This window comes from Dinoponera quadriceps, unplaced genomic scaffold, assembly GCF_001313825.1.
Source record: "Dinoponera quadriceps isolate SergipeBrazil2010 unplaced genomic scaffold, ASM131382v1 scaffold46, whole genome shotgun sequence".
Classification (NCBI taxonomy): Eukaryota; Metazoa; Arthropoda; class Insecta; order Hymenoptera; family Formicidae; genus Dinoponera; species Dinoponera quadriceps.
In genome coordinates this window covers 590043-603875 of record NW_014554488.1, presented here as the reverse complement: position 1 = coordinate 603875, position 13833 = coordinate 590043, and the positions used below count along the sequence as shown (strand labels likewise).

Here is a 13833-nt window from a genome sequence, read left to right as displayed (position 1 = left end):
CTTTATTTCTTTTCCATTCCACGCTGGGTTACATACTTGTTTAACGGCCAAAAGTTAAAAAGAAAACAAACCTGTAGTTGCCGACACAAAATCACAATCATTGTAATCGACAACTCATCGCAGCAACCATTCAATCGATTAAACGTCTGACGAATTTCCTTCGCCCATGCGAGAAATCCTATCATTTTTTTTCCCAGCATACGGCACGTGCGAAGACTTTCAGAAGAAGGGGAAGGTGAGAAGAGATTCTTCACGGATGCAAGATTCAAGAAAAATGTCGAGCGGATCACTCTGGCCGATCCTTGAAATGATATCTCGACCGTCGCCTGCACACGATGGTTGACGAGTTCGCGTTTCGTTACAGCGCCGGTACGACCCACGCCGCGCGTTCCTCAGTCTCGCTTCACGCGTCCGGAGAGCTGCATGTGAAGTGGTGGTCGTGCGCGTTCCTCTCCCGCGGACGTTCGAGGTGTGCATATTCACTTCGAATTTCGACTGAACATTAAGACACCGGGACGGAATGGCGATCTCGTTTCTCTGAAAAGTATCCAGAGCGAGGTAAGCGACGAGTTATCAACTTCCTCGACTGATTTATTCGCGAGACCTTCGGTTTTATTTGAAGTAAATCGAGTCTTCTTGGAAAACGCGTAACTCTTTGTTGTCCGAATCGCGCCCGAACGTCTATCAAAATATATTTCATCGGCGTGTGTACCAAAGGCCATTGTTGTTCGAAAAACTTTCTAGAATGTAATAGAATAGAATGTTTAATAACGTGCGCTGAAATATCCTGGCGAAGAATCAGGTAAATCTTTGGAAAAGATTCGAAGATATTCTGCAGGTTATTCGTGAATTGAGTATTAGTCATGTAGCCGTACTTGAAGAGACTGACGCATTCTCTCAATTTCTTGGAGTGGAATCGAAACGAGTGAAAAGTATTTTCACTCGAAGCGATAATATTGACACACGAAATCGTGAATGTTTCACTTAGAGTAGATTCTGACTCCGTAGAAGTGAATGTTTCTAGCGATTAGAATGAATTCGTTCCCGTGATAATGGAACACATCACTCTTCAGTTTCGAGTGAAAATATTCATTCGACTATTCAGAGTAGCAAATTCACTCTGTATGTGTGAAAAATCATTTGAATTTTCGGCTGTCACTTTAGTTTTCGAATGAGATTTCACTTCGAGAGATTTAGAGAATATCTGCATAACAATGAAAAAATATCAACACACTACCTCTTATCGGGATATAATCGGATTACGCTGCGAGAAAATATCATTTTAAGATATATATTATCCTGAAATTTTCGCTCTTTGGTTATACATCTTGAACTGAAATTTTCTTAGGAACTATAAAAAAAAACGCTTAATCGCTAAAGCGCACTTGATTCGGGAATTAACGATATATGTCAAAGGTGAAGGTAATTTGCGTTGTGAAAATTTTTCTACTAGAGGTACCGAAAATTACATTGACGGAAGACGAATTCTACTCGGCTGATTTTATTCGCAAAGAACGCGTCGCGAAATTTCTGCGACGTCTTCAAATAAAAAGACTCGATCTGTCTCTGCGATCACTTTAACACTGGAAGTATCGAGCGGCCATTTTTGTTTCTATTTTTTTAGATCAATGCACTATTTCTTGTGTAAAAATAGTCTGAAATTTTATGACTTTTTATCAATCATTTCCTTGATCAAATGTCAAAAATTTCCCATTTTTTACGCAAGAAATAGAATATTAATTTAAAAAATAGATACGATCAGAAATGACCGCTTCTATGCAGAAAAGAAATCGATCAAGAATGATTGATCTCCGTCACGGCTCGACTGATTTCCGTCATGAGATCTTCTCAGCGATTTGTTTCCCTTCAGAGAAGGAATCCCACGACGGCAGTGCGCCCGTCTCACGTAAATCGTCGCGACCTCTTCCTCCTCTCGTTCTCGCATCCTTCGCCAATTGCATCGATTTACGAGTGTTTACATCACGATGCGATCGGGGAGCGCCGTAATCGCCCGGTACTATGAATTATGCACTCCCTCTCTCAAATTTCTTCCCGGGCCCTCACGGAAACGCGTCTCGACGTGCTCTCGCGGTCGTTAATATTAATTTCGACCGACGCACCCACTAAATTGCTACAAATTACGGTGTAACGACACGCCCGCTGATTAAAGCGTTACTTCGGGGCTCTTATTCTCCAGAATTTCCGCCAGAATCTCATACTTACAGCTCTTCGAAAAATAGTTATTATTATATATCTTGCGAACGTAACATGCAAAATTAATTAACGACCATTAATCGGGGCGCTACAGTTCGCTCGGTGGAGTCACGCTCCTCGAAAGCCGCCGGTTACGCCCGTTTTGGGCCACCTCACGAGAGACGAATAATAAGCAGCGAAAATGAATTCGAATTGCGGAGCGGCTCCGCAATTTGATTTTTCTCGCCGGTCAGTGAAATGAGACGGATGTTTCGTGTGACACTGCAATGGCGCGCTCTGTTTACTCGCGTGCAACTCGAATGGGAAAAGTGTCAATCGAGGTAATCGTGGCACTGTGATCATACGAGTTTTGTTCGAACAGAATTCCTAATTACAAGAATCGAATTTGTCTCGTAAGAAGCAGGAATTTCGTTTCCTTGAACCAAAACGATCGAAGAAAAAAATTCCGGTTTCCATGCGAGAAGTATAAAATTAATATCCGATAGTGCATTATATTTCACGCTTGATTAAATCCGCAAATTTTGTGGAGATTTCCTCAGTCTCGGATTAACCGTCGGCAAAGCGCGGGCGATTTTTCGGGATCAAATCGCGTTTCCAGATGTTGCCGGAGAGCCCGCAGCCGGTCGGTGTTACAACCGCGTTCACTTGTAAATTCACCTTATTACTCCTTTTTTCCACGCGGAAGGGGTCTGCTTTTTTTCGTCGTGCCCGTGAAAGGAATGCGGGCGACTCGTGTCTGGGGAACAACTCGATGAACAAAGGGGGGTTCCCCGCACCTTCTTTTCTGCTGGGACGCTCAAGTGGGTCAAAGCTGGATCTCGTATTAGGCAGCAGGAATTATTGTCTCGGGGATGTCCGTAAATGGTGCTTAGAATGCTAGAATGCGTGTATAATGGCTCGCGATCGATTGTTTTCCGCTCTCGACAACTTTCGAACGTCTCAGTTTACGAAGAAACGAACGAATTCTTCGTGTCCAACTTGAAATTTTCATCAGACAGACATACATCGCGACTATAGAATCAATTTATAGAAGAAGTCGAAATTTCAATTCTATATTGAGTCTGCGTTAAGTCTTCTAAGGTTTTCCCTCTTTAATACTACAAATGATTTCCATTTTCTCCGCTAAATATAGGAAACAAAACTGTCCGAAATCTCTTAACACAGGCCACACCCTTTATTTCTCCGAGGAAACAGTATCCGCGCAATTATGTCCTCTCGAGCGACTCGCGGCTTATCGCGAATTTTTCACACTCTCGCGCAATCAAGTTGAACGGAAGTGATGTGTAGTAACCCACAAGCGGTCAGACCGCCGTTTTACATTCCGTGGGTGTCTTCCATTGCCTCTCTCTCTCTCCTTTCTCTCCTCCTGCCCCTCTGTCTATTTCTTCCTGGTCGTCTCTCGGCTGATTCGAGACCAGCATAGCCAGTCGCTGTGTCATCGAGGCCCGATACATCATAAATACAAATTGGCTGAACGCGCGTGTGTGCGCATAAATGAAGCCACGAACGGTCGGCAATGTTCGCTAAAAATGAGAAACCCTACCGTGAGTAAATATGAAGGAAAATATAACGGTGCTAATTTATCAATCAATTGTCCCAATATTCAAATGTAATTTTTAATTAAATATTTCTCTTATCGAATATCGGTCTAAACTTGCCTACTACTACTTCACGTTACTTTGTGCGCGACTGAAGCACAAATCGGGGACCCGACCTTGCCATCGGCGATTAGTTGGCGCAAAAATACGCGTGAACTAACGCGGGCGGCTTCCTGAGGATCGAGATAAGCTCGTTAACCATGAGCGTCGGAAAGCACCGACGATAAACTTGACGAATCGTTTTCGTCCAATCTAAACAGCGCACGCTGGTAGCTGAAGTAGCCTATCTTCGTGGGATGCTTTGCACCCCACACTGAGGAAAGAAAAGAATCAACGAAATTTTCTTTAAAACGAACGACATTTTTTCAAACACATTTAATTCGTTAAACAAATTATAATAAAGTTGCTGTAACGAATTGACATAAATTTTTAAAAGACGTCTTAAAAAGTATAGGACATCTTTTGGATGTCTTTGAGATGTCCTTTTGGAAATTTCTGCTACCTGGATTGTTCAGTGGATGCGATATTTTTTTTTAATGAAGTTGACGTCCGATTTTGTCGATTCAAGCACTTTTTTTCTCTCACTGCACAGTGATCTGTAACAAAGCGCGTTTGGAACATTTCATTTGGGATTAGCGCCTTTATTCGTTTGTTTCGTGAACAATTCACTTCTTCAGTAACTGTCGCGCAAGAATTTTCTTTTATATAGTCTGCATTTGGAGTATTTCACGACAAATCGACATTTGGAATATTTCCTGACAAATCGGTCGACGCAGCTTAGGACCGGTCGATCGGGCCGGGAAGAGATCAGGTGGAATTGCCGATAAATCACCGCGGATAAAATCGACCGTAAACGAGATGCCGAGAGGAGCTAGGAAGAGGAGGAGGAGACTCTCTCTCTCTCTCTCTCTCCTCACAGACTGGATCTGGAGAACGAGGGCGAAGGGGAAGACGAAAACAAGAGATGCAAGGGAGCACCTGTCCAACAGCTGCCTCGCATATGGCGCGTACACACGCTCGTGAGATTATGCAAGGAAGGGTAGGTGTCTTGTGCTTTTAAACACACTACACAGAGCTCTCGAAATTACAGAGACAATTCGTCAATTCTTCCGTCGGTGGAGTTCTCGAAATTTTTCATTCCACATTAGTAGTCTTCAAGTGGAGAAAACAGAAATAAATTCCCACTTGTCGCATCAAAGGAATACAATAAGCGCTGCTTCCCGGTAAACAAGAAATCATTAACGCAATGTTGTTACAACGATATTTTCTAACATGTTACGTTTTCAAATATGAAAACAAAATTCTTCATGTTGTGTCATTGTTAACAATATTTGACTTAAATGTTAAAAGTAACATTCTATAATTTTAATATTTCGGAATATTACATTATCAAATAACAGTTTAAAAACATTGATAAGATATTACGTCAAAATATTGATAAAATTGACATATGTTTCAAAAGATTCGCTTAATAATGTTTCTTGCTTACTGAGTTTAATGCTACAAAGAGAATTTAGTCCTTCGGAGTTTAAATTTTAGTTCTACATTAAGTTTTCAAAGATCTCTATTGTACTCCTTTGATGCTACAAATGGAAAGTTATCCTCACATTCCCTACCTTAACGCAAATTTCCTTTGTAGCATCAAAGGAGTACTATTAATGGGAAGTTATTTTATTTAATGCCGGACCAAAATTTCGGTGCTCTTCCTTCTTTTCCCCTTTCATTCAGAAGGACGACTCTTCGCGACAGGAACGATTTCTCCTTACGAGTGAAAAATGAATCTTCGTTATTTGAAATCTTCGTTATTTAAAAAGATTTGTGCCAAATAATCGTTGAATACCTAATAGGTGGTTAAAGGCACTCAGACGGATTTAACCTACGATCGTCAGCATCTTATTAAAAAAAACAAAGATCTTGTCCGTCTCTTCTGTGAGAGATCGTCGAGTATCTTCGACCCGAACACTTGGGTGGCATTAGAACTTCTCATTTGGTTCACGCGTCTTCGCGGAATGCAATATACCGGTCCCTCCTCTCGCCAGCCGCTGCGCGGACGCTCCGACCATTAGTCATCCACCAATGGGTCCTCTGTCCGGTAAGTTATGATCAAAAGGTCGCAAGTCGACTGAGAGAGCGTTAACAACCCGACTTGTAAATCCGAATTCGGCGTGTACGCTCGGCTTGCACGTCGCACCGCGAGCCGTTGATGTTCGTATATGAGGTTCGTGTGAGTCACTCAGATAATTATCCGTTCACTCAGGAAACAAAAGATTCAAATACAAATATTAAAGGAGAAAATAATAGGGGAAAAATAACGTTTCGCGAATGAAGACACTGTTCAATTCTCACGGATATGTACGCATTAATTTCAGAGTGGAAACTACTCGTTTTGATGCAGCGAAAACGGAAATTCCAGACACCACCGTGATCAAAGTAGAAATAAATTATTTAATTAGAATTAAAACTGTATTTTGTTACCTTAGCTCTCACTGTAAATTTGTCAAGTTAAAATTTTAACAAATGAAAAATTTAACATGGGGCCAAAATTGCGTTCCCGAATTTGCGCACGAAGAAACAAATAACGATTAGATCCTGAAAGAATTTTTTAAGAGGAATTAACACATCTTACTAATGAACATCGACTGTCCATTCGCGTTACTTATGTGATCAAAGCTTTTTCCTCTCTCCATGTAAAAAGTGCCAGAAGTCCGCGTTTCAGTCTCTCGGTTATGGCACGTTATGAGTATTAATTCATGACGTGGTGGAGAAAAGGGCATCCGCGTGAGGTCCGCAACGTGATTACGAGAAGGCGTGGCGGCGACGTAACAATGAAGTCGGCAATTAAAATGAAAAGAACGCGGCTCAGTCGGCGTCTGCCCACGCGTCCGACGCCTTATCTCCGGTACGTTCGAACACCATAGATCGTCAATTTGAGCATGGCTCATTAATACTCGATTATGCGCGAAGGAACAGAGAGAACGGAAAATCGAGCGGAAGCGATAAAAGCGGCCGATTAATTGTTGTTAATTGAACGTTTAAAATATATCGTTCGTAACAAAGTATCGCTAAACTATACTTTCAATGGTATCTGCGCTTTCCTATATTTTAATCCCTCGGAGACATCATATTTCATCGTTTTTGGAATCTTTCTTGCAAACGTACTTAGGTCCGGTTGCATTATTTTGGCTTTAAGCGAAACTTAAATATATGTCCGTCTTTATTTATTTAGGAAGACATAAACCAAAATAATATTGGCGCAAGCAGACTTTAGCCCTACAGAGCCGAATTTTGCAACTAAGAGAGTATTCGTCATTTTTCTTTCTTTCTTGGAAAAACTAAGTCATACAATTCTGAAATTTTGAATATTTATCTATGTTTTAATGATGTAAAGTAATTTCTACGCATTACAGCACCTTTCGTGGTGTGCTTATAGACTCGAAGAAATCGTGAGGAGACAGTTCTTTCTGCGAATCTTTTCAGCGAATGTAGATACAGAGTCGGTTTTCACGTTTACAATAAATAAAAAACCCAGCTGTTCTTCCCGTCGAATTACCGTGATCGTGGAGCGCGAAGGAGTGTTGTCAATGTCGTCATTCAGATTCATTTATGTTCCCGGGGGGGTTTGAGACAGCGCAAATATAAACAACGATTAGGGGGTGATCCTAAGTAAACACGTTGCCAAAGTGGTCGCGAGAAGCGCACGGCACCAAGCGACGGAAATAAAGCTGCGAACGGAGTGCATAAGCGATAATACGCGGGAAAAAGTGCTGTTGTGGCAATAAAATTGGCCAACAACGCCGAGTAAATCTTATTGATTCAACATCATGAAAAATGAATAATTGAATTACCGAAGCAATGTCATTATTATAAAATTATAATATAGTTTTATATATAACCACGTAATATTACTCGAACGATAGCACTTCTATTTTCAGTGTGGTAACATTTCTTTTCATCCCTATTTATTTGCAACAAATTTCTCTCTCTCATGGAACACGTAGAGTAATAATTACGGCTTTCCGATACACGACTCATAGTGAACGGAATCGACGCATAAGAAAATATCCTTAAGAGTTCCTTAAGAAACGTCTTAAAGAACTCGGAAAAATATCTGAAAGTTGTCTTATGCGTCGACATTCTGCTCACTGAGCTGGGAAGAAATGTGAGTTGAAACCGGGCTATAAATATGAATCTCCCAGGAATGATCGCGAAAGTTTCGCAGTCCGTCACGAGGAGACGAGACAATGAGCGCGCGCTCGTCGGAGCTTCCACGATGTCGAACGGATTGAACGAGCGAGCGCAAGATCCCGCGCGCCCTTTCACGATTTCCGTGGAATCAAAATAAGAAGTCGGAACTGTTAGCCACGCTCGTAACCCGAGATGTGTAAGCTATGTTTCTTAATGCCCGCGCGAGGAGAGGAGGAATAACACGTTTCTTCGAAATACATGTGAAAGGCATTCATTTCACCGTGGCCGCCTTTATCGAACCCAACACGTCGAGACGATTAATCTTGGAAAGCGCCGAACTTTGTCGCGCCGCAATAGAGATTTCGCATCGAAGCGGGCAATTCACACTGAAAGCGCCGCGATCTTTTTCAGACACGACCGAGCGATCTGGAGAGAATGACATAGGACGAACGGCAGTATGTGTTATGTGATAGTCACCGGACGCAGCCTGCTGTGGACGCTCTTGTCTCTGACGGCGTTGATGGCCGTTTTATCGGGCCTCATCACTCCAAGATGGCTCGTCGGGCCACCAACGTTTAAAGACACGAGTAAGCGTGCGAAATAAGTATTCCTTCGGCCAACTTCGTTGATATTCCCGCCGACCGGCATCCTCGTCCGTCGGCTGTCTCGCGCTTCCCCAAGTGTCTAAAAGACGTCTTTACGTTTCAGGACGTATTCTTAATGTTCTCTGGGTTCTCCCTCTTCCTTTTACCTGGTACGTAGAGTCTTAAATAGAGAAGCGCAATGAAGAAAGTAAATTTTGACTGGCTGCCTGAATCACCCATTTTCTTTGTCTATATGTAATGTATCATAATAAGTTATAATATTTTTGTTATATTCTCTTACTATATCTGACTCGATAAAATTTCTTCTTTTTTCATGCGCTTATAACGGGGATTGTAACGAATAGCTATAAATTATAGGGGGAAGAATATTCCTTGTTGAAAAAAAAACCAGGTGGGGAAAAGTCCATACAGGAAATCCCACGATTGCCTTTGGGCAAAAACCCAAGTTCCAGGTAACGATCCATGTAAATTCTTATATGAGCTTTCACACACCATGTGGATTCCTATATGGATTTTCAATATCACATATATGGATTCACATAAATTCCGTGGGAATCCACTTAGAAATTTTCAGTAAGGTTCTTATTTACTTAAATTAATTATTGAATTAATCTCTTGCAATCCGACTTTTCTTCCTTACTCTCTTCCTTCCTCGTTCGCTCCAAGTATCACCATAGAAAAAAAATGGCGGATTTTCGATATAAATTCAATTGCGCTTCTCTATTTATATTTAGGACCCTAGTCATGCGCACACGGAAAGAACAATTCCGTTGGTGTAATCGAGAATAAATTAAAATTAATTGATTAATTTTTATTTTAATTAAAACTTTTAATTGCTCTCGGTTGTTACAACCGAGTTTTAATACAGCTGAAGAGAAAAACGTTCTTATGAATGTTTTCAGTCGCGGTAATAGAAATATTTTTTGTCGCCAAGTTTCTATTTGATCCCCACCCAGACAGCACAAATTTCTAAGACATCTTAAAGATGTCTAAAAAACTACAAGACGTCATTTAAGTATCCTTAAAATATATTTTAGAAATTTGTATAGTCTGGGTTCAGTTGCTGAGTTTCTTTTTAAGTGCAATGTACGTATGTCTCTCGCTTCATCACTTCACTCCGAAATTTCAGGAAATGGCACGGAACTCTACACACCCACTGTCGGGATCTTCAATCGCTGCACAAGATTGTACGGCAGGTCGCATTGCGCGAACTTCAACGTGGACGGCCTGGCGACGGACTCGAATGTTTTCCCAGGATGTTGGAAGGCTTCCTTGTTCTTCTTGTCCTTAGGTTTGGCGGTGATGTCGATTACTGTGATAGCCGCTCTGCTGGGATGCTGTGTGCAGAGTATCGGCCGCAAGAGCATCTTCAATTTGGCGGGTGTGGCGCAAGCCGTAGCTGGTAATATTGCTTCACGAGGGGAGAACGAAAGCGCGTACGATCGTTAATGATCCAATTTTCGTTGGGACTCCTTGAGGAACGCAAAGTGATCTCGAAGACGGTCGTGATACGATCGACGCAGAAAAGAATTACCAATTTATTTAGACCACCCGAATTGAAATTTCGGCCCTCTGTTAAATTCTGCAGAGTAGAAGCTAAGATAGCCAAATAAATTAAATTTCAATTCTAATAATAAATAGTAACGAAAATATAATTATCTCTTATATAATTTTATAATTAATGCAATATAATTTCTTCTTGCTTTGACTCCAATAACGCCTTAAATTTCCGTTTTTATTATTTTTTTCATTATTTTAGCGTCAAAATACATTCCCAGAGATGGTACAGTTAGTATCTTATGTAGTATCATTATAAAACGTCACGTGCGTTTCAAGAACATATATGAAATTAACATGTGCTACCCGAATTGTTAAGATAACATTAAAATGAAATCTATAGAGTTAAAGATTCAAAAAAGAAAGTGTCAATATCGTCACAGCAGATTTTTATCAGTCTAAGGCTGCCTAAAAATAAACACAAACTGTTCTGTCTTAAGTGCGTAAAGCTTCAAAATTTCGACTCAAGCACCCTGTTACGTTCAATAAATGATTTATAAATTTATTTAATATATATTTATATAACACATATAAATATATATAATATATAAATTTAAAATAATTTATTGCACTATAAATTGTAGTAATATTCGGGGAAAATATGCGTGTCGCATATAGCGTCGCATTTTTGTCTTCACAGGAATATTGTATCTCTTCGGGATGATCCTGTATCCTGCGGGTTGGGGCGCCGAGAGGGTGCAGAGGATCTGTGGTCCTGAGGCCGACGCTTTCTATCTCGCCAACTGCAGTCTTGGTATTCAGACAAATAAAAATTTCGATATTGAAAATTAAAAATTAAGAAAGGCTTCAGACAGCCGCGCGGATTTTTTGATCGGCTTTTATAGTCCTGGACTAGGATAAATTTTTGTATTTTTATTTTCTTTTTTAGTCGAAGCGGTTGCACTAGTTTAAGAAATGTATGCACACTGAAGCAGAATTTCGCATATACACTTCATATGCTTCAATGTACATTTCTTAAATTAATGCAACCAATTGAGCTAAAATCTCTTCTCTTTCAGGTTGGGCCTTTTACAGCGCGACGATCGGCGTCGTGCTCACCTTCCTCTGCGCGGTTTTCAGCGGACAGGCGGAGAAGTCGACCGCCAGCGACAAGATTCAGGACAAAATGAATGAAGGGAAGACCCTGATATGCTTAGCCTGAGCAAACCAGCGAAGGGGTCGACCTCGCTAACCGATATGTCGGTAAGGATCGCTCACAAGAAGGACCGATGGGAAACCGGAAATGTTCAACTCATTGTGTTCGAACTAAAATTGTTGTCGACCAAATTATACTCGCGTTCTCGAATACAAAGTATCTATGATCGAGCGTAATTAATCGCGAAGAGGACCTGCGGTATTCGTCGAATCCTGTATTTTATATTCTGTCTCTCTTTGTGTCGCAAAGAAATATAAATGAATCACCGTCACCACAAACATTTGTCTTCTATCTGCTCGATACAAGTGAATCGTGTCGAGAGAGATGCAGCGTTCCCTCCTCCCACACTGCCGGTTTCCGTTGTCCCAGTTTGTGTGTGCGATACATCAGTGAGTCTGATAAATTGATAAATAATGGAATTTATTCGTTTTATTCTTATTTATCAACAGATTTCATGTGAAATTCGATCAAACATATAATTTAAATAGATACATAAAATTGTTGGCTGTGTCAGTCGATTATATACACATGTATAAATAATGAAGGCACCAAGGGAGTCAACAATCAATAAATTACACAGATGAATTTTTCTTTTTACAAAAAACTTTCGACAAAAGAAACCGAGAGATAATGACATTGATAACGCGAACGCGAGTACGAGAGTCGTGGTTACGGCGACCACGCGTGCTCGTGAATTACTTTACTTAGGTATGATAGTGTTATTTGGTTGATGACTTGCCGTTAGAACCGCTAACCGTTAATCGGATGCTGAGGAGTGTAAGCTACGATCGTACAACTACGCGAAAAGAGATTGTGGACATTTTTCCTTTTTTTCTTTTTCGTTTCTCATCACGAGGAATGTCAGATTCATATGGATGTAACATTGAGCGACGCGCGTTGAGCGAGCCACCACGGTCAAGTAGATCCGCTGAAGGCGACTGTGATAGCATCCAACGTTCTCTCTCTTCTACGAACATCTTCGAATATGTGCGACGATTCATCAAACACGATCATCTTACGAGTGAAAAATTGTGCTCGCTGTGATGAGTCTCGCTCGCGCGTAACGTGGTGAAGTCGTCCTCCAGAGAGCGTTAATCGATGATTGACAATGTCGTCGCGTAACGAGAATAATTTATACGGCCACGTTTCGCGCGAGAAAGATATACAATTAACTGTGTATATAATTAGAATTAGAATAAAATAATAATAAAATGTTTATCGCAGTGACTGTAATGATAATAAGAATAATAGGAATCTTTTTACTCTCGTCTGCCGTTTACGGCATATCTCTCTGAACAGGGAAACTTCGTCGATATCCGAATAGAAAAAGCTATTAGGCGAACACTCGGCCCAATATGAAGATCGGCCTCGTGCGATTGCGTGAATATTCGTTAATTCTATTTACATACGTAAGCTACACGATAAATCGCGACGGAAAGCCCGCCTCAATCGTCTGGATTCTCAACCTAGACACCTCCATGAATTTCCGGAGGACGACTGACTTCCGATCGGTAAGAATACTCTTCGCGCGCGACACATCAGACTCTGCGATCGTTCTCGCACTGGTTATTCACTTTCTCCAGGGAGCTTATACAAGTTACTCGACGTGTATCTGACGGTCAACGTAGAAAAAAAGGCGCACTGCGCGGCAAGTATCTGTCTCGCGCTTCGTTACAAAATATCCCTATGAACGAGAGGGACGCGACGCGTCGCATTATTGCTAGGATATTCGGGACGTTAATGCGCGACGCGTTGAAACGAGGGATCTTCGCCTCCGACTTGCGTCTCCTTCCTTGCCGTTTCGGTAACCTCGACGCAACTTTCCGTTCCTCGCCTGATTCGTGCGGAGGATGAGACATCGAATAATAATGATAATAATAATAATAATAATAATAATAATAATAATAATAATAATAATAATAATAATAATAATAGTAGTAGTAGTAGTAGTAGCGGTAGTAATAGCAATAGTAGTAGTATAATAATAAGCAGCTTTGATTTTCGCAGAAGCTGATCGTATAGCGACGTGTGATCATCCTTTTCCTTCCTTATCTCTCTGTTTTCACGCACGCACGTCATCCTGCGCTTGATCCCTACGTCACAGTCTACACGCGCTATTATATTTCTCTCACGAGGCCTCTACACAGTGCCGATCGATCGTGTCTCATCGTTCGTCCCGAGTTCTCCGACTCAGCGCGCCGTTGTCCGTCGTTACGTCTCGGGGGCGAAGATCTCGACGGAACTGTCGGCGTTCTGCTTAGAGCGCATCGCTCGCCTCCGCTCCTCGATCAGCTGTCGTCGCGCCTGCTCCCTCACCTCCCGCGCCTTCCTGTTCGCTTCGCTGTTCGCAGTCGGCTTCGCTTTGTGGATCGCGATGACTCGGCGCTTGCCGTTCTGCGAGGCCGGCGCGGTCTTCTTATCCGGTACGATCTGTGAAATCGCACGACATTAAACGGCATGATCGGCGAGCGTTTTGTGAATATTGTTTTTAATTTTTGTTGCATAATTATATACCTCT

General features: G+C 41.5%; 2 protein-coding genes across 14 annotated transcripts in view; one reads left to right on the top strand and one right to left on the bottom strand.

The window, feature by feature from the left end:
* Positions 1-385: 385 nt before the first annotated feature.
* Positions 386-12217, top strand: LOC106750895 (lipoma HMGIC fusion partner-like 2 protein). 2 transcript variants are annotated; one of them, XM_014631515.1, is made up of 5 exons: positions 386-558; positions 8409-8584; positions 9732-10004; positions 10800-10913; positions 11179-12217. In XM_014631515.1, exons 2-5 carry the CDS (start codon positions 8455-8457, stop codon positions 11319-11321), a joined length of 660 nt encoding a protein of 219 aa, XP_014487001.1. In that variant the 5' UTR covers positions 386-558; positions 8409-8454; the 3' UTR covers positions 11322-12217. The 2 variants fall into 2 exon arrangements, with proteins under 2 accessions (XP_014487001.1, XP_014487008.1); XM_014631522.1 differs by lacking the exon at positions 386-558 and adding an exon at positions 8706-8751 and having other exon boundaries at positions 8493-8584.
* The window catches only part of LOC106750827, a 35748-nt gene continuing 33633 nt past the window's right edge, over positions 11719-13833 (bottom strand). For all 12 annotated transcript variants that reach the window (XM_014631474.1, XM_014631431.1, XM_014631448.1 and 9 more), the window contains one exon: positions 11719-13745. In XM_014631474.1, coding sequence (XP_014486960.1) covers positions 13527-13745 — 219 coding nt within the window. In that variant the 3' untranslated portion in view covers positions 11719-13526. The remainder of the gene's footprint in view (positions 13746-13833) is intronic.